General features: G+C 39.2%; 1 protein-coding gene across 1 annotated transcript; it reads left to right on the forward strand.

The window, feature by feature from the left end:
* The first annotated feature begins 19 nt into the window (after window positions 1-19).
* LOC308410329 (pyridoxal kinase-like) lies at window positions 20-12,052 on the forward strand. The gene is made up of 11 exons (XM_080903585.1): window positions 20-288; window positions 1,241-1,295; window positions 7,896-8,000; window positions 8,850-8,933; window positions 9,013-9,047; window positions 9,246-9,331; window positions 9,497-9,542; window positions 9,642-9,753; window positions 10,113-10,249; window positions 10,328-10,394; window positions 10,633-12,052. Exons 1-11 carry the CDS (start codon window positions 208-210, stop codon window positions 10,758-10,760), a joined length of 936 nt encoding a protein of 311 aa, XP_080759711.1. The 5' UTR covers window positions 20-207; the 3' UTR covers window positions 10,761-12,052.
* Window positions 12,053-14,309: the final 2,257 nt, after the last annotated feature.

Here is a 14,309-nt window from a genome sequence, read left to right on the forward strand (position 1 = left end):
TGTGAATGCTCCACTTAGGAGTCCTCCTAGCTGCCTGAAGAAAAAAAGCCGTAAATGTGACTCGGCAGCACAGCTGCTGTCCTTCAAAGCGGGACTTATTCCCCACATGCTAAGTTTCTGCTTGCTTCAGTCTGCCCTCGTCTTTAATACTGCTTTAGGGTAAAGTGAATCAGTCAGGTGTTTTTTTTTAAACGCAGGTCGACTATAATGGAGTGTCGCGTGTTGTCCATTCAGAGTCACGTTGTCAGGGGATACGTTGGGAACAAGTCGGCAACATTCCCGCTGCAGGTAAGAAGAACCGGATCTAACGTTCAGGTGGTAGTTTCAAACAACCCTCTGTAGTCCAAAGAGAGAGAGACGGGGAGGGAAACAGCATCTAACTTGTAACGAAAACGTAGAAAATCTAGCACCGGTCCACAGCGACACTTCCTGATTTATGAGATTTTGTAACATTTTCTGAGAAACATCAAAGGCCCTTTTTCCATTTTCCACCCTAACCCTAACCCTAATCCCACTAAACGACTGTAAACCTAAAAATACAACAACAAATGCTGTTTAATATTAGTTAAACTGGAGCTGAAATATTCCAGCATGATTCTCATTGTTACTAATATACCACTCATTGTCAGTGATTACATCACATTATAGCGTTCCCATTTTCATCTTTTTAAAAAAAATCTAATTTAACACGTTAGGGAAATGTATCTGATCTATATTGATATTTGAAAATAAATTAACTTTTGTTATTTAATAGAAATATGAATATATAGGAATTATTTGAAATCAAAGTCTTTCTTAACAAAACTGATAAGAAGAAACAGATAATCTCCTTCTTCACTTTCACTGGTTAATGTCTGTGTTTGCCCCTTACAATAGTGCATCCTTAAAAATGATCAGAATTCCCTGGTAACTTATTTAATTGTGGTTGCGTGATATCATCTTACATTATAATCCACTTTATTGTTTGATAACTGGAGTCAACAGTCCACAGAAGGAGCTATTTAGAAACTAAATTATGCAAAAGTTCTTGTCAAACATGCGATTTTGTGAAATGGAAAAAACTGTTGAAGCTGTCAGAAAGAGGGAGCTGAAACTTTGAAACTCTGAATGTTGACTTGTTCTCACAGTGGTTCCCCTTCAGCGTGCTGTTCCCGCAGTGCAGTGTGATTCATTTAGACAGAGTGCAAGACGGAGCCCATTGTTCTCTGTTTTAACAGCTGCTTCATGTCTCTCTTCCCAGGTGCTGGGCTTTGAAGTGGACTCCATCAACTCGGTGCAGTTCTCCAATCACACAGGTTGGCTGAGTGATTTTAATGGAGCAGCAAAGTGCTTTTCATTCATTATCATAAAGTCGATTGACTCCTTTTTCTACTTGTGTAACAACTCAGCCTTTTTATGCTGGTTGGTTGGACCATTAACTTTTGTCACTGCTGCTATATTACATGGATCGGATATGGAAATCATTTATTGAAAGCTTTTGTAAGGGCGGAAAAACAATCGTCCGTTCTCATCCAGTTAGGTCTCTTGCATCCAGTTTGCCATAGTTGGTTAAAATATAACGGCTTAAGTCTAACAGAGTAGATGGATTTAAGTACATTTTAGGGGCATTTAAGGATACATGCAACTTTTTTTGGTTGGTCAAAAGATTAAAAGAAGACTTCTTTGCACGCATGCATTGGGACTATTTTGCTAGCTGTACAGGGGAGTTATCTCTGTCTGTATACTTTGGCTTGTTAGTATTGCTATATGCGACTCAGTGAAAGACAGTCACTGTGACCATCAGCCAGGTTTAGAGGGGGAGAACTAGAGAAGTTAATGTTTTTCTAGGAATCGCCTTCTTCAGCTCTCAGGTTACTCAGCTGTGAAAAAGCAGATAAATCCAAACTCTGAGCATATCCATGTGACGGCGCTGTGTGATTTGATAACTTTACCTGTATATTGTGTAAGGTTGGGGTAAAAATTGACACAAGATTGTTGTGAGTATTCTGTTTGGAGATATTGTATTGGCACAGAGACACAAATATCAATATTTTATTAAATCTCTGGGAATACTACAAACAACAGGGCTCATCTCATGCACCACTATCCCTAGATAACATTTGGCGAGTAAACTTCCATTAAATCATCTCAACCGAAAAACCATCCAACGCACCTATCTTCGCAAAACTACCTCCTAATTCCAAACAAGTGAATGGCTCAGTCACACGAGTGAAAATAGAACAGCAACTTCCTTGCATCCAGTTTTAATTTCGTTCACCAGTAGTTTTAGCCAGCAAGCTTTTTTTTTCCTTACAAAAACAAGACTATGTATAAATGAAAACTAACGCACGAGGACAAAAGCACGTATTTTTTGGCTAAGTCCACACACAAATCTTTTTTTTTTTTACACACACACAAATTCTTTTTACACATACAGATTCTGATTTAGAAGTACAAAATATTAATTTTTTTGAGGAATTTGAGCCCATACTATTGGCTCATATACAAGGACATCCACAATTTGATCTGTGCCCAACAAACAGCATTGCAAAGGGGGGGGGGGGGGGGGGTTCACCTACCGTATTTACCACACTAAATGGCGCACTTAAAATCCTTTAATTTTCTTCAAAAATTGACAGTGTGCCTTATAATCCAGTGCACCTTATGTATGAATTCTGGTTGTGCTTACTGATCTAGAACCGATTTTGTGGTACACGCTCAAAAATCTGTCAAAAAATGTTTTAGTACGACTTTGGTAAGCTATGAAGCCGCACCGCTTGATGGATTGTCGGAGCATTACGGCTACCATAGTCAGGAGCCTCGTGGAGTAATCTGGGTCCAAAACTCTGTCAGCTTCAGGTCTCAAAGTCAAACGAATAATGCGGCATCACTGAGAATTAAAACAGTCTAAATTATTTCATCTTTAATAAAATGATCAGCATTGCTGCTTTACCAGGTGTAACAATTAAATTTAACATCTAGGCATTCATGAAAACAGAATTTATTAAATTCAACGGAGTTAGAAGTTAGCAGGAAGTTAGCTCGCTAGTTTCCACCTAAACATGATATACCATGTTCTGACTGAGAGATTTCTGGAAAAATTAAGACGTACAGCTCGGCTATCACTTCCAACTTAAATGAAGACAGAAAACTAAACAGCAGTGACATTTGTAGGGTTACTGAAATTGAACTAGCTGGTATATTATGATATGCAACGTGATCGCTAGCGACACAGCTATGTTAGCATAACATAAAGAGAAGAATGAGTTGAGTAAAGTTTGACTTATCTGACTGTTTTGTTTTGCTTTTTGCGCCTTTTGTATGGAAAAAAAGACCCATTCATCGACAGTGCGCCTTATAATTCGGTGCACCTTATGGTCCGAAAAATACGGTAACCTTCATGCTTCCTGTTCGTCATAAAGTGCAACAAAATGTCAACGCTTAGGAGGAAGAGAAGTGCTGACATGTGGTATTAGATTTAGGATACTGTAAGTTTATACTTTTTAGGTGACTTATAAACTAAACTGAAAGAATTTAGATAAATTACCAAACCTAATCGATGTTTTAGTCTAAACATTAACTAAAACAAAACCAAAATTTGCTGATAAAACGAACACTTCTTGCATCTGCAAAAGTAAAGTCTGTGTCTGCCCCTTGATTGTAATGAATTTATACATTATGTAACCGATTGTAACTTTGGGTGACTAAGTGGTTGCCCAGAGCTTGAGCTTGTTGCAAAGCCACATCCGATCACAAGGGAATTGCACAGGTTTCCTGATGGGAGGCAACTTTTCTGCAAACAGTTGAAGTCTGACTTGGAGTGACTGTAGTCACTCTCAGAGAGATTGTTGAAGGGCTGCAAATAATTGCTGTAACATTTGTAAATTCAGATAAATTGTCAGCATGTTGCCAGCAGTCTGAATAACTCTTTGTCAATGACCACAACTTTAGGGGACTCAATTCAACTGGCTGTCAACTATTTGTATTCTGGTTAAATTACTGTAGGACAGGAATTTTATGTCCACGCAGTAGTCCAGACAGTGGACACAGGGTATCGCTATACAAACTTTAAAGATGTTATATTTAGATGGCAGAAATAGATTTAGGATAGAAGGGAATTAAAGTACCTGCAGACTGTTTAGCATTATCTAGAAGATCATTGTAAAGATGACCATATCGATGTTGATTATCATACAGATATCTCCAGTCCAGAGACCAAATGGACACTGTTCAATGCGCTAAAAGGATCCCCAAAGTAACAGCTAAGAGCTTAAAAGAATCACTGCGGCTGGTTAGCACAGCAGGCATTACAAAGGAGACACACAGCACTCTGAGTCCTGAATAGACGTCTGTGGGAGAATTTCACAAAGGCAAAGACGATGGTTGTTTCACTCCTCTCGCCAAAGAGGCTTGATTGACAGTCCTAACAGGGAACATGTTGGTGAATGCAGACTGTAGAGATTCACAGCAGTTTTAACGGCTGGCATATCTTTTACTTATTGTTTTTCTTGGATTACTGTATCCATCATGTAAATAAACATGGTGCTTCTCAGTCTAGTTCGCACTCAACAACAAGCCGTTTGTGAAGCTATAATGTTGTGCAACTTACAGTGTGCACAGGTGAAACTTTTCAACCTTATTTTGGGACAAAAACAGAAAACCTTTAAAATGTCTTCTGTCTCTCCCACTGTTCAGTTAGAGAGCAGGTTCAAAATAACTGCCCACAGGCCTTACTTCTACCAGGACTCTCCCAGAAAGCTAATCATTGTATTGGCTTAATATCTGGTAGCCCCAGTCTGTATCCCTTATATATTAAACCAGAAATATGTTCTGCTAATATCATTTGCAGTACTGTGGAAATGTCTTGAGGCACACTCTCTTTTCTTTATATTTTGCTTCGAAGGAGCCGGACTTTCTTGTCATTTTTTGACAAATAGGTTTTGAGCAGCAGTTCTTTAAAGTTTCTTAAGAAGTTTTTAAAAGTTTTTCAAAGGGCACTGGCTGTTTTTCACTTATGTACATTCCGTGTACCTGACCATTTTCAGACCGTTTTGTCTGTTCAGCCACTTAATAAACAGATAAAGAGATGAACATATTAATTCAATTATTTTTGTTTTTATTTAGCGCTAGTTCACATCAACAGTCTCATCAAGTCACTTTATATTGTAACACCAACAATCAGACAACCCCGTATGAGCAAGCACTTGGTGACAGTGGGAAGGAAAAACTCCTGTTCAACAGGAAAAGTATGTCCTTAAAAATCTGAGAACTTGCAGGTCTTGGAAAAACAAAAAAGCTGAACAGTATCTGAAAGCCATGGCCTTAAAAAATAAAAAAACACCCAGGAAAAAACCTGACACAGGACCCGAGAGATTCATCTGGACCTTCAGTTGATCCGTGTACTCTTCACTGAAGCCTCGTCAGAAATGGTCTCAATGGTCGCTGTCAAATTGCCAAATTACCCAATAACTAGACTGAAGATCAGTGGCAATGAGTCTTATGGTGTGATGAATGAAAATTCAGAACAAAAGCAAGTAAACCTCCAAAGAAGAGCTTTGAATGTCCTTCAAGACGCTTGGAAGACTATTCCTGAAGACTAGTTAAATTACAAGAAAGTTGCCTAAGAGCGTTCAAACTGTGATTGACTGATTTTCAAGCTCGTTAGAATTGTACAGACTCTGTTTTTTGCCTTCTGTATTGTATTTCCATGGATGTTTGCACATTTCAATACCCACATCTCATTTTCCTTACCCCTAATTTCTTTATATTTTGTATCTCGAGATACTGTCTAAAGATCAGGATGTATTGTTGTTCAAATAGTATCTGTGGAGTCTTCAAAGACTCCTCTAAGCAGCTGGATGAAATAAAAAATCAATTTGAAAAATATTTTTGATTGACAGATTATAATGATTTTTACTTGTTTGACCCCAAAGCAAAAATGTGAGCATTCCTGATGCTATGGTAGAAATCTCAGCAATGGAAAGTAAATGGACTGATTCTTATTGAGCACTTTTCTACCGGAGCACTCAAAGCACTTTATATGACATGGCTGACTCATACACTTAAGTGTTTTTTGTGAAACACTGGCACTCTGGTGGATGCATCAGACCAACTTGGGGTTCGGTATCTTGCCCAAGGATACTTTGGCATGCAGACTGAAGCAGCCAATGATCAAACCTTTAACCCTCCAATTAGTGGATGACCCACTTTTCCTCCTGAGCCACAGGCATCCCAAGTCAATGTTTACTTGCTTGCAATCGCTACTGATCTTGGAGATTACTTCAAGCGAGTGATTCTTAAGCAACTGGTGTGGGTTTTTTTTTTTGTTTTTTTTTTGTTTTTTTCCCCCAACCACTGTCTTTTCATTTACCTTTAAAAAAAAAAAAAATCTATTTGTGAATACATGCATGTTCTCACAAGTATATTGTGCAATAGTCACACAATTAGACAGTGAAAATGTCATTAAGAAAAGAAATATGGCAGTTACACTAGTGGGCTCAAGGCTAGAGTTACTTTTTTTTTTTTTTTTTAAAGTCAGCACTGCAGGACAAACACTTAGCTGTTAAGAAAGCAGCAAAACCTGTCACAATTTTTTGCTGCCTAAGATGCACTGAACCAGGAGTAGCCATAAAGTCACAAGCTGTGCAGACTTCAGCAGATTACAGTGAAAGCTATCACAAAGAAATGAAAATGCTGGAAAAGAGCAGGAAATGTGTGTTACTGGTGGAAGCCGATGCTCAGAGAGGTTATGCAAGTTAATTTTCAATTATGCATGAAGGGAAAACGATGAGGGATAAAGCAAGTTAAACAGGGCACATGTGACTCTCCACATGAATCATGTGGCTCAGGAGGAGACGGAAGACCGTTTGGACAGATATGATACATGAGCCTATGATGACAGTTGCATCCTATCACAACAAGCCAGAGTAGTTGCAAAACCTGTAACCTACATGACTTTTTTTTTTGTTTTTTTTGTTTTTTTGTTTGTGAAATTTCTCAAGGTTTCAGTTTACACCTCAGCATTAGTAAATTACCCCATACAGATATAACCTTTGCCCCACATTTAGTTTGTTGGCATTTCTCCCCCCTAATCAACACACCTGCTGAGATGATGGGATTATTAGTTGGGGTTCATGTGTTGAAGTATGCAAAGAATGCGCTTTTCTCTGCAGGAGCAGGAGGCCTACACAGAAATCACTTGAACCAATACAAATGGGAAGCTGATGAGTTTTGAACATTCGATCATACTTTGAATGTGACCCTTCATCTTATTTCCGGTATGTTTAAAGATTAAAATTCTGAAATGTTCCAGTTTCAGTGGAAGCGCCCCCAACCACAGCACAAACTGCTGCTTTGCTGTGAGCTTTCTGTTAAGTCCTCTCTGCAGGAGGCTAACTCGCTGGCTCGTGTTCAAGTTTGGGCTCTGTGTGAGCTCTTATATTTTTTCCTCTGGTATACAGGAGTGTTTGTGTGTCCATTTTGTGTGCAGTCATTTGTAGTCAGAACAGCTTTTTAGGGTTTATTCTAGTTTAATAGTGAAAGAGGGACAAAGAAAGGCGAGCTGGCAGCCAGGATACAAGCTTTCCATTCAGTAGCTGCGGAGGCCCTGCTAAGTACAAAGGGGAGAGGGACCTCAGCAGAGGGAATTAGGTCGATGGAAAAACAGAGAAAGGATGGCAATGTCTGCTAAGTTGATTTATGCACAGTAGGGCTAATGCAATATATGAGCCCTTCTATTAGGTTAAGTAGTGCAAATGTGTGTCCTCCTTCCTCATTTATCCTCAAAAGGTCTAAAATCATGGTTTTAGACTTTAACACAAAACATCCTTGAAATAAGAGAGTTAACCAAATCAGATCAGATTTAGCAATGGAAAAATTTCATCAGTTTTATTTATTTATTTTTTATCTCTGCCCAGGCTACGGCCACTGGAAGGGGCAAGTACTGACAGCAGAAGAACTGAATGTGCTCTATGAGGGTATTAAGCTCAACAATGTGAACCATTATGACTACATCCTCACAGGTGAGTTTAAGGAGTGTCTCCTTTCAGTATTATTTTATTAGTATAAGTTTATTGTGGGCGGCATTGATCTGATAAGGCTGGGTGGGACATTACGTTACAACACACCTGATGGAGGTAGGCTTTATCACTGAGGGGTCAGAGAGGGTGCTGTACCAGGAGCCTCCTTGTGATTGCTTTGGTTGCTAGAAGATTGCCATGGTCACCCACTGTTTGCATGGAAAAATGCTGTCTTGTCTGCAAATACTTCCCATTTGCATTCAGTCATAGCGAAAACTACAGACGTCCAAGCAAGCTATTAGCAACTACAGCAGTCTACTAGCGATCAAAGCACCTTTTTGGTGCAACAGCATATACCTTTTTGTGACCAATTTTGCACTAGCAACCTCCAGCAATCACTTGCCAACCCGGATGCGAGTTTTCTCTAGTGCCTGGCAGTCACCAGAAAGAGGTAGATTCTGCTGAGGTGAATATCAGAAAAAATTTGGATTCACTTTCACATTTTGCTGCACTTGTATTTAATTTTGTCATCAGGATTAACAAAGCTTCAGAAAATTTGATTTTTTTTCTATTCTCCAGGTGATGCACTTGCTTCATAAAATGGTTCCAGAGACTGCGGTCCTCATTAGTACAGACTTGGTCTTTGGCCTTCATTACTGGGACTTTAGATCAGCTTACAGTTCAGTTACACAGCAGGTGTCACCAACAACACATTTTTATGACCAGTGGTTGTTGTCTGTGTGACCGAGGTCCAAAAATCTCATACCAAACTTTAGGAAGCTCAGAAACTAGAAATTGTGTGTGTGTGTGGCAATGCTGCAGTTCAGGTTAACCCAAAATTTCTTCCCAAAGGATACAGCAGGGACATCTCCTTCCTGGTGACAGTGGTTGATATTATTAAGGAGCTGAAGAAGGCCAATCCCAGCTTGGTGTACGGTGAGTGTCAGATTGGATTTTCCATTTTAAAAAGTGAACTTTTTTTTTAAGCCTCATTTTTAAAATTTCTTCTTTCCAGTTTGTGATCCTGTTATGGGAGACCAGGGTGCTATGGTAAGCAGTTATCCACACACATCCAACTGCTGACAGTTTAATGAACAGTGTCATGTTCTTTTTGTGCTCTTCAGCGCACTCTTGAATTACAGTGTAGGATTTGTTTAGTCATTTTGGACTGTATAACAATTTCCATTTGTTACTTGTAGACAGGTTGGGAAATCAGATTTATGTATTTTGTTGTTGTTGCTTGCTCAGTATGTTCCAGAGAACCTGCTGCCAGTCTACAAGAACAAAGTAGTGCCTTTGGCTGACATCCTGACTCCCAACCAGTTTGAAGCAGAGTGAGTGCATTTTAAACAGTTTTTACATCGAAGAATAAAAGAATAATGATCTTTTTTTTTTTTTTTTTTTTTTTTTTACAGAAGCTTAAAAATACGCTGTAAAAACTAATTAAAAGATGCAAAATGGCAAGCATTGTTGCTTTTTTGTGACATTATTTTTCATAGGCTCTTAACTGGGAGGAAAATTAACACTGAGGAAGATGCTATTGAGGTGAATATCAGAAATATTTTGTTTGGCTGTGTTTAGATTTAATTTGTGGCATCACGAATGACAAAGTTTGAGAAAATGGGATTTTTATCTGTTCTGCAGGTGATGGACCTGCTTCATAAAATGGGTCCAGAGACCGTGGTCCTCACTAGTACAGACCTTCCATCGAAACAAGGGGACCAGTTCCTGGTGGCTCTTGGAAGCCAAAAAATAAGTAAAGTATCAGGCTGACTTTGTCAAAATGGCTATAAATAATAATAATAATAATGGATACTTTATTGATCCCCATGGGGAAATTACTTGTTTTTCTCTGCATTTGACCCATTCACTCTGTGAAGCAGTGGGCAGCCCACTAAGCAGGCGCCCAGGGAGCAGTGTGTAGGGACGGTACCTTGCTCAGGGGTACCTCAGGGTAGCCGTTAAGTGGATTCGAACCGCCGACCTTCCGATCATGGGGCGACCACTTTACCTACTGAGCTATCCCTGCCCCTGTGGGGATGCAGTCCTCGTGTAGGATCAACAGAGTAACCTATAAAATTAGGATAACGGCTCCGTTTGTCCTCGTCACTGCAGAGAAACCAGATGGGACCAACACAGATCAGAAAATCTGCATGGATATCCCCAAAGTCGATGCTGTATTTGTGGGAACAGGAGACCTTTTTGCTGCCCTGATGTTAGCCTGGACTCATCAACACCCCAAGGACCTGAAGGTCAGCAACACATAAGTGTTTTCAGTCAAATGCAGATAATATATGAATCATAGCTAAACTAATCTTCCTTTTTAACAGACTGCCTGTGAGAAGACTGTTTCTGTCATGCACCATGTCATTAAGAGGACCATTACTTATGCCAATGGTAGGGTTTGTGCGTGTATCCAGTGACTTCAGTTTGTCATCAGGTTTTTTTACTTTGTCTTCAAGTTGTTTACTGGGGCACTTTTTGCTTCTGTTGTTTATATTTAGTAAAAGCTTTTTATATTTTGAAACAAATAGCTTTGTGACTGTGTATAACCTATCCTTTGAGTTCTTGTTTGTTTAGTTCACCACAGGGCAAAAACCTGTTTGTTTCCCTTAAATGTCTCCCTCTTTTTCAGAAATGGCTGGCCCCGGGAAAAGGCCTACCCCTGCACAACTGGAGCTGAGGATGGTTCAGAGCAAAGCAGACATCGAGAATCCTGCCATTGTAGTGGAAGCCAAGGTTTTACAAAAGTCTTCACAGTGAAGACTGTAATGTTCTCTGTGAACTTTTCACTTTAAGCTGGTAGAAATCTGGGCAGTCCGCCAGACAAACATAGGATTTTCACATCAAAGACTGTCACGTGTCTCTGCCTTACAGAATCACGGGGGGGGGGGCGTTACTACTGTTTTTAATTTTTTCGTGAGTGGTCAGCAGGATTTCTGTTTGTTCTGCTCACAGACACTGAAATAACTGCCATAAGTGTCTGTTCTGTGGCTAGCAAAGGCAACATCTGCCCTTGATTCAGAACAAAAACAACACATCAGGCAGTTTTGAACCCTTTCCAGACACGGGATGCGAAACATTACTGGCTTCATCAGCCTCTCGGCTGATTGCATTGTGGCATTCTGGCATGGGTTAATTTTAAGTTAATGTCACTAACAATTGAATTCAGACATACTCGGGACTGTGACAGACACAGCTACGCTACAAACACGATATTTGTGGGTCTGGTGAGAAGGCTTCACGCTGCCCCTCTTAGACATGAAAGAGATCTCTCTTCTGGCATAGCAAAAATGCATCATGTGGAAATGTTTTAATCTCATAACAAATTTAAAATGGTTGATTAAAATGGCTGCTTTTTATGTCATCCTCTGGTGAGTTGAGAGACCCACTGAGATGCACGAGAGGCATGCACAGTTCTGGTCTAACAAACCTGTCCATTAATGTGACTGCAAACCTTCATAACTATGCCAAGTTCAAAGCGATTTGTAAAGGTAACTGCTGTAAAGCACTCTGTATTGTACCGATTACACCCTCAGAATTATACAGAGAAACCCAATGACTTTCTTTGATCAACTGGCAATATTGAGGAGAAAAAGTCTGTTTTAATAGCTTTGCCCTCACCCCAAATTTCTTCATATAAGTAAAAAGTGCAACAAGTGACAACAACCAATATTAAAATAGGCAAAATGCAGGAAGCTATAGAAATGGAATCGATAATGGGATACAGATTTGTGTTTAGCCATGAAGCGATTGCAGCAGATTAATCGAAAGACGTGCATGTCTGAAAGGGGCTCGTGTTTATATTAAAGAATCATTTGTGAAAATAATTTATTAAGCTGAACAGAAAACGCACAAAACCAGCGTTACATGCATGGCCATTCGTCTTCTTGTTTTGAGACTAGAACATCAGTAGACTCTGTGATAACATTAAAACACGCTGGGTTAATCCACTATAAAATTATTTTTAACTGTTAAGAATGCATGCAATGTGCTTAAAATGCACTTCATTTCAAGACAAGTGTTGCCACCTTATAGATCGAGTGGATAAGTGCTGAAATAGGTAGGTTGGTAGTCTTGTTCTCATTTTATTCCAACTCTATTTTAGAAAACTTGCAACTTTAACGATAATCGTAATAGCTGATGTCAAAAATGTTCTTTTAATCAATTTTCCTAAAAATGACGTTTTGACGTCCTTTTTTTTTTTAATTACGCAATGCTTTCTTGCAGGTGTGTAACATGGTAGATTCATGTCTTAAGCATCTCAAATTGAGGTATTTGCACAGATGATCTTTAATATATTTACTAATGGTCACTGTTTTCTTTTATGACTGTTGTCATATCTCTAGAGGAGCGTCTATGAGAGACCACGTTATACTGTAGCCTTAACAAGGTTAGGAAAGCAAAACAGTGGTTGTGAATGTTTTTGTGTGCTTATATCTGATTCTCGCACATAATGTTAGAAAGTCAAGTGCCAAACCTTGAGCTGCTGCTCTGTTATAGAGCAATACATAAACAATTAAAATAATAATAATATTTTTATTGAAATTGTCATTTCATTTGTGTTAATTTATTTTTTTGTCTGTTGGGTTTCAAGATAAGTGTTCTAAGAGAACTGAGATCTGGTTACTGTAAAGTGAGCTCCCTGTCGTGTTCAAGAAACCAGTTTGAAATGATTTGATTTGTAACATGCAGCCAGAAGATGGTCACAAAGGACTGGACATGCTCAGCAACAACACTCAGGTAGGCTGTGGTGTTTGAACGATGCTGAAGTACTCCACCACCCTCAGACTAAGCAGGTGATAGAAGCCAGGATCTGTGTTTTCATCTTGTTTTTGACAAATTTTGACCATCTGAATGTTGAAAATCAAGACTTGTCATAACAGGCAACTTTTTTTTCTAGTCTTGTCCAGTTTTAATGAGCCTGTGTGAACTGGCTGACAGGAGAGGTGTGGTCTTCTGCTGCTGTAGCCCTTCTGCTTTAAAGTTGGACATGTTCTACATTCATACCTTTGTTGTAGTGAGTAGTTATTTGACTTACTGTTGTCTTCCTATCAGCTCGAAGCAGTCAAAGCATTATATTATAGCTCAGGGAACAACCACTCATTTTTCAGACCATTCTGTGAACTCTGGAGATGGTTGTTTCGGTAAATCTCAGCAGATCAGTATATTCTGAAATCCTTAGACCAGCCCATCCGGAACCAACAACTGTGCTATGCTCAAAATCACTTAAAACCCTTTCGTCCCCCTTCTGATGCCGAGTCTGAACTTCAGCAGGTCGTCTTGATCATTTCAACATGGCTAAATGCATTAAGCAGGTGCCATTTGAATGGCTGATTTCTTATTAATGTTAATGACCAATTAAACAGACGTACCTGATGAAGTGGCCAGTGAGTGTAGTTTTTCTCTGTTAAGTCTAAGTAAAGGAGGACACTGGAGCCATTGTGGAGAGGTAATTGCTCACCAGCTTAAATCAGGTACCACAGTTGAACTGGATCTTATCCATGTGCTTCAATGAAAACACATTTTAATATGAAAAGAAATAAGGGAATATGAAAGGAAGAACAAAGACAAAGATGTCAGCACGTCTTGGCAGGTGCTTACTATATTGTGTGATCAGGGCTGTATTTTGTCACTAATCCACAGTATGAATAGCCAGCATTAGCCCAGATAACCAGACAGGCCAACATGTCTGTAACCTGATCACAGCAACAAAGAAAAGGAGTTCTTATTCGGGGCCAGTATACACTAGAGAAATGAGAAAGTACAGACTAAAGCTGGCTAAAACAAGCTGTGATAACCATTTTTGGGAAGCTGGCATAAATGCAACAGAAGGCAGCTTGTAGATGAATTTGATTCATTTTATCAATGCAACAAGGACTCTGGTGCATGTGTTTATTAAGCTTGTCCTGACAAAGACCCCACAGTTAAAACTAATGCTGAAGCTATGACTGTAAAATACTTAACAGCTATGAGCACACTTACACTGAAATTAATCTGAAAAATTAAAAATAAGAAAATAATATTCCAGATATGACTGAGACAGAAGGTTTAGATTCCCACAGAAGTGCGGAGTAGCTGCAGGTATGGGTATGCACCAGCAGAGGGCTAAAGAGGCTTAAAGTTAATCGAGCATGCACACTTGCTGAGGAAATGAAAAAAACCAGTGACATGACACTGCAAAGCGGGAATCTGTACGTGAATAAAATGCTTCATGTAGTATTTTGAATGCAAGGCCAAGAAAATGGTAGAATTTTAGATAAAAGGTGTAGAAAAGCTAGATATGGGACAAAATTGTAAAGTCGACTAAGA

The sequence above is a fragment of the Rhamphochromis sp. 'chilingali' genome (genome assembly GCF_963969265.1).
Source record: "Rhamphochromis sp. 'chilingali' genome assembly, chromosome: 14".
NCBI lineage: Eukaryota > Metazoa > Chordata > Actinopteri > Cichliformes > Cichlidae > Rhamphochromis > Rhamphochromis sp. 'chilingali'.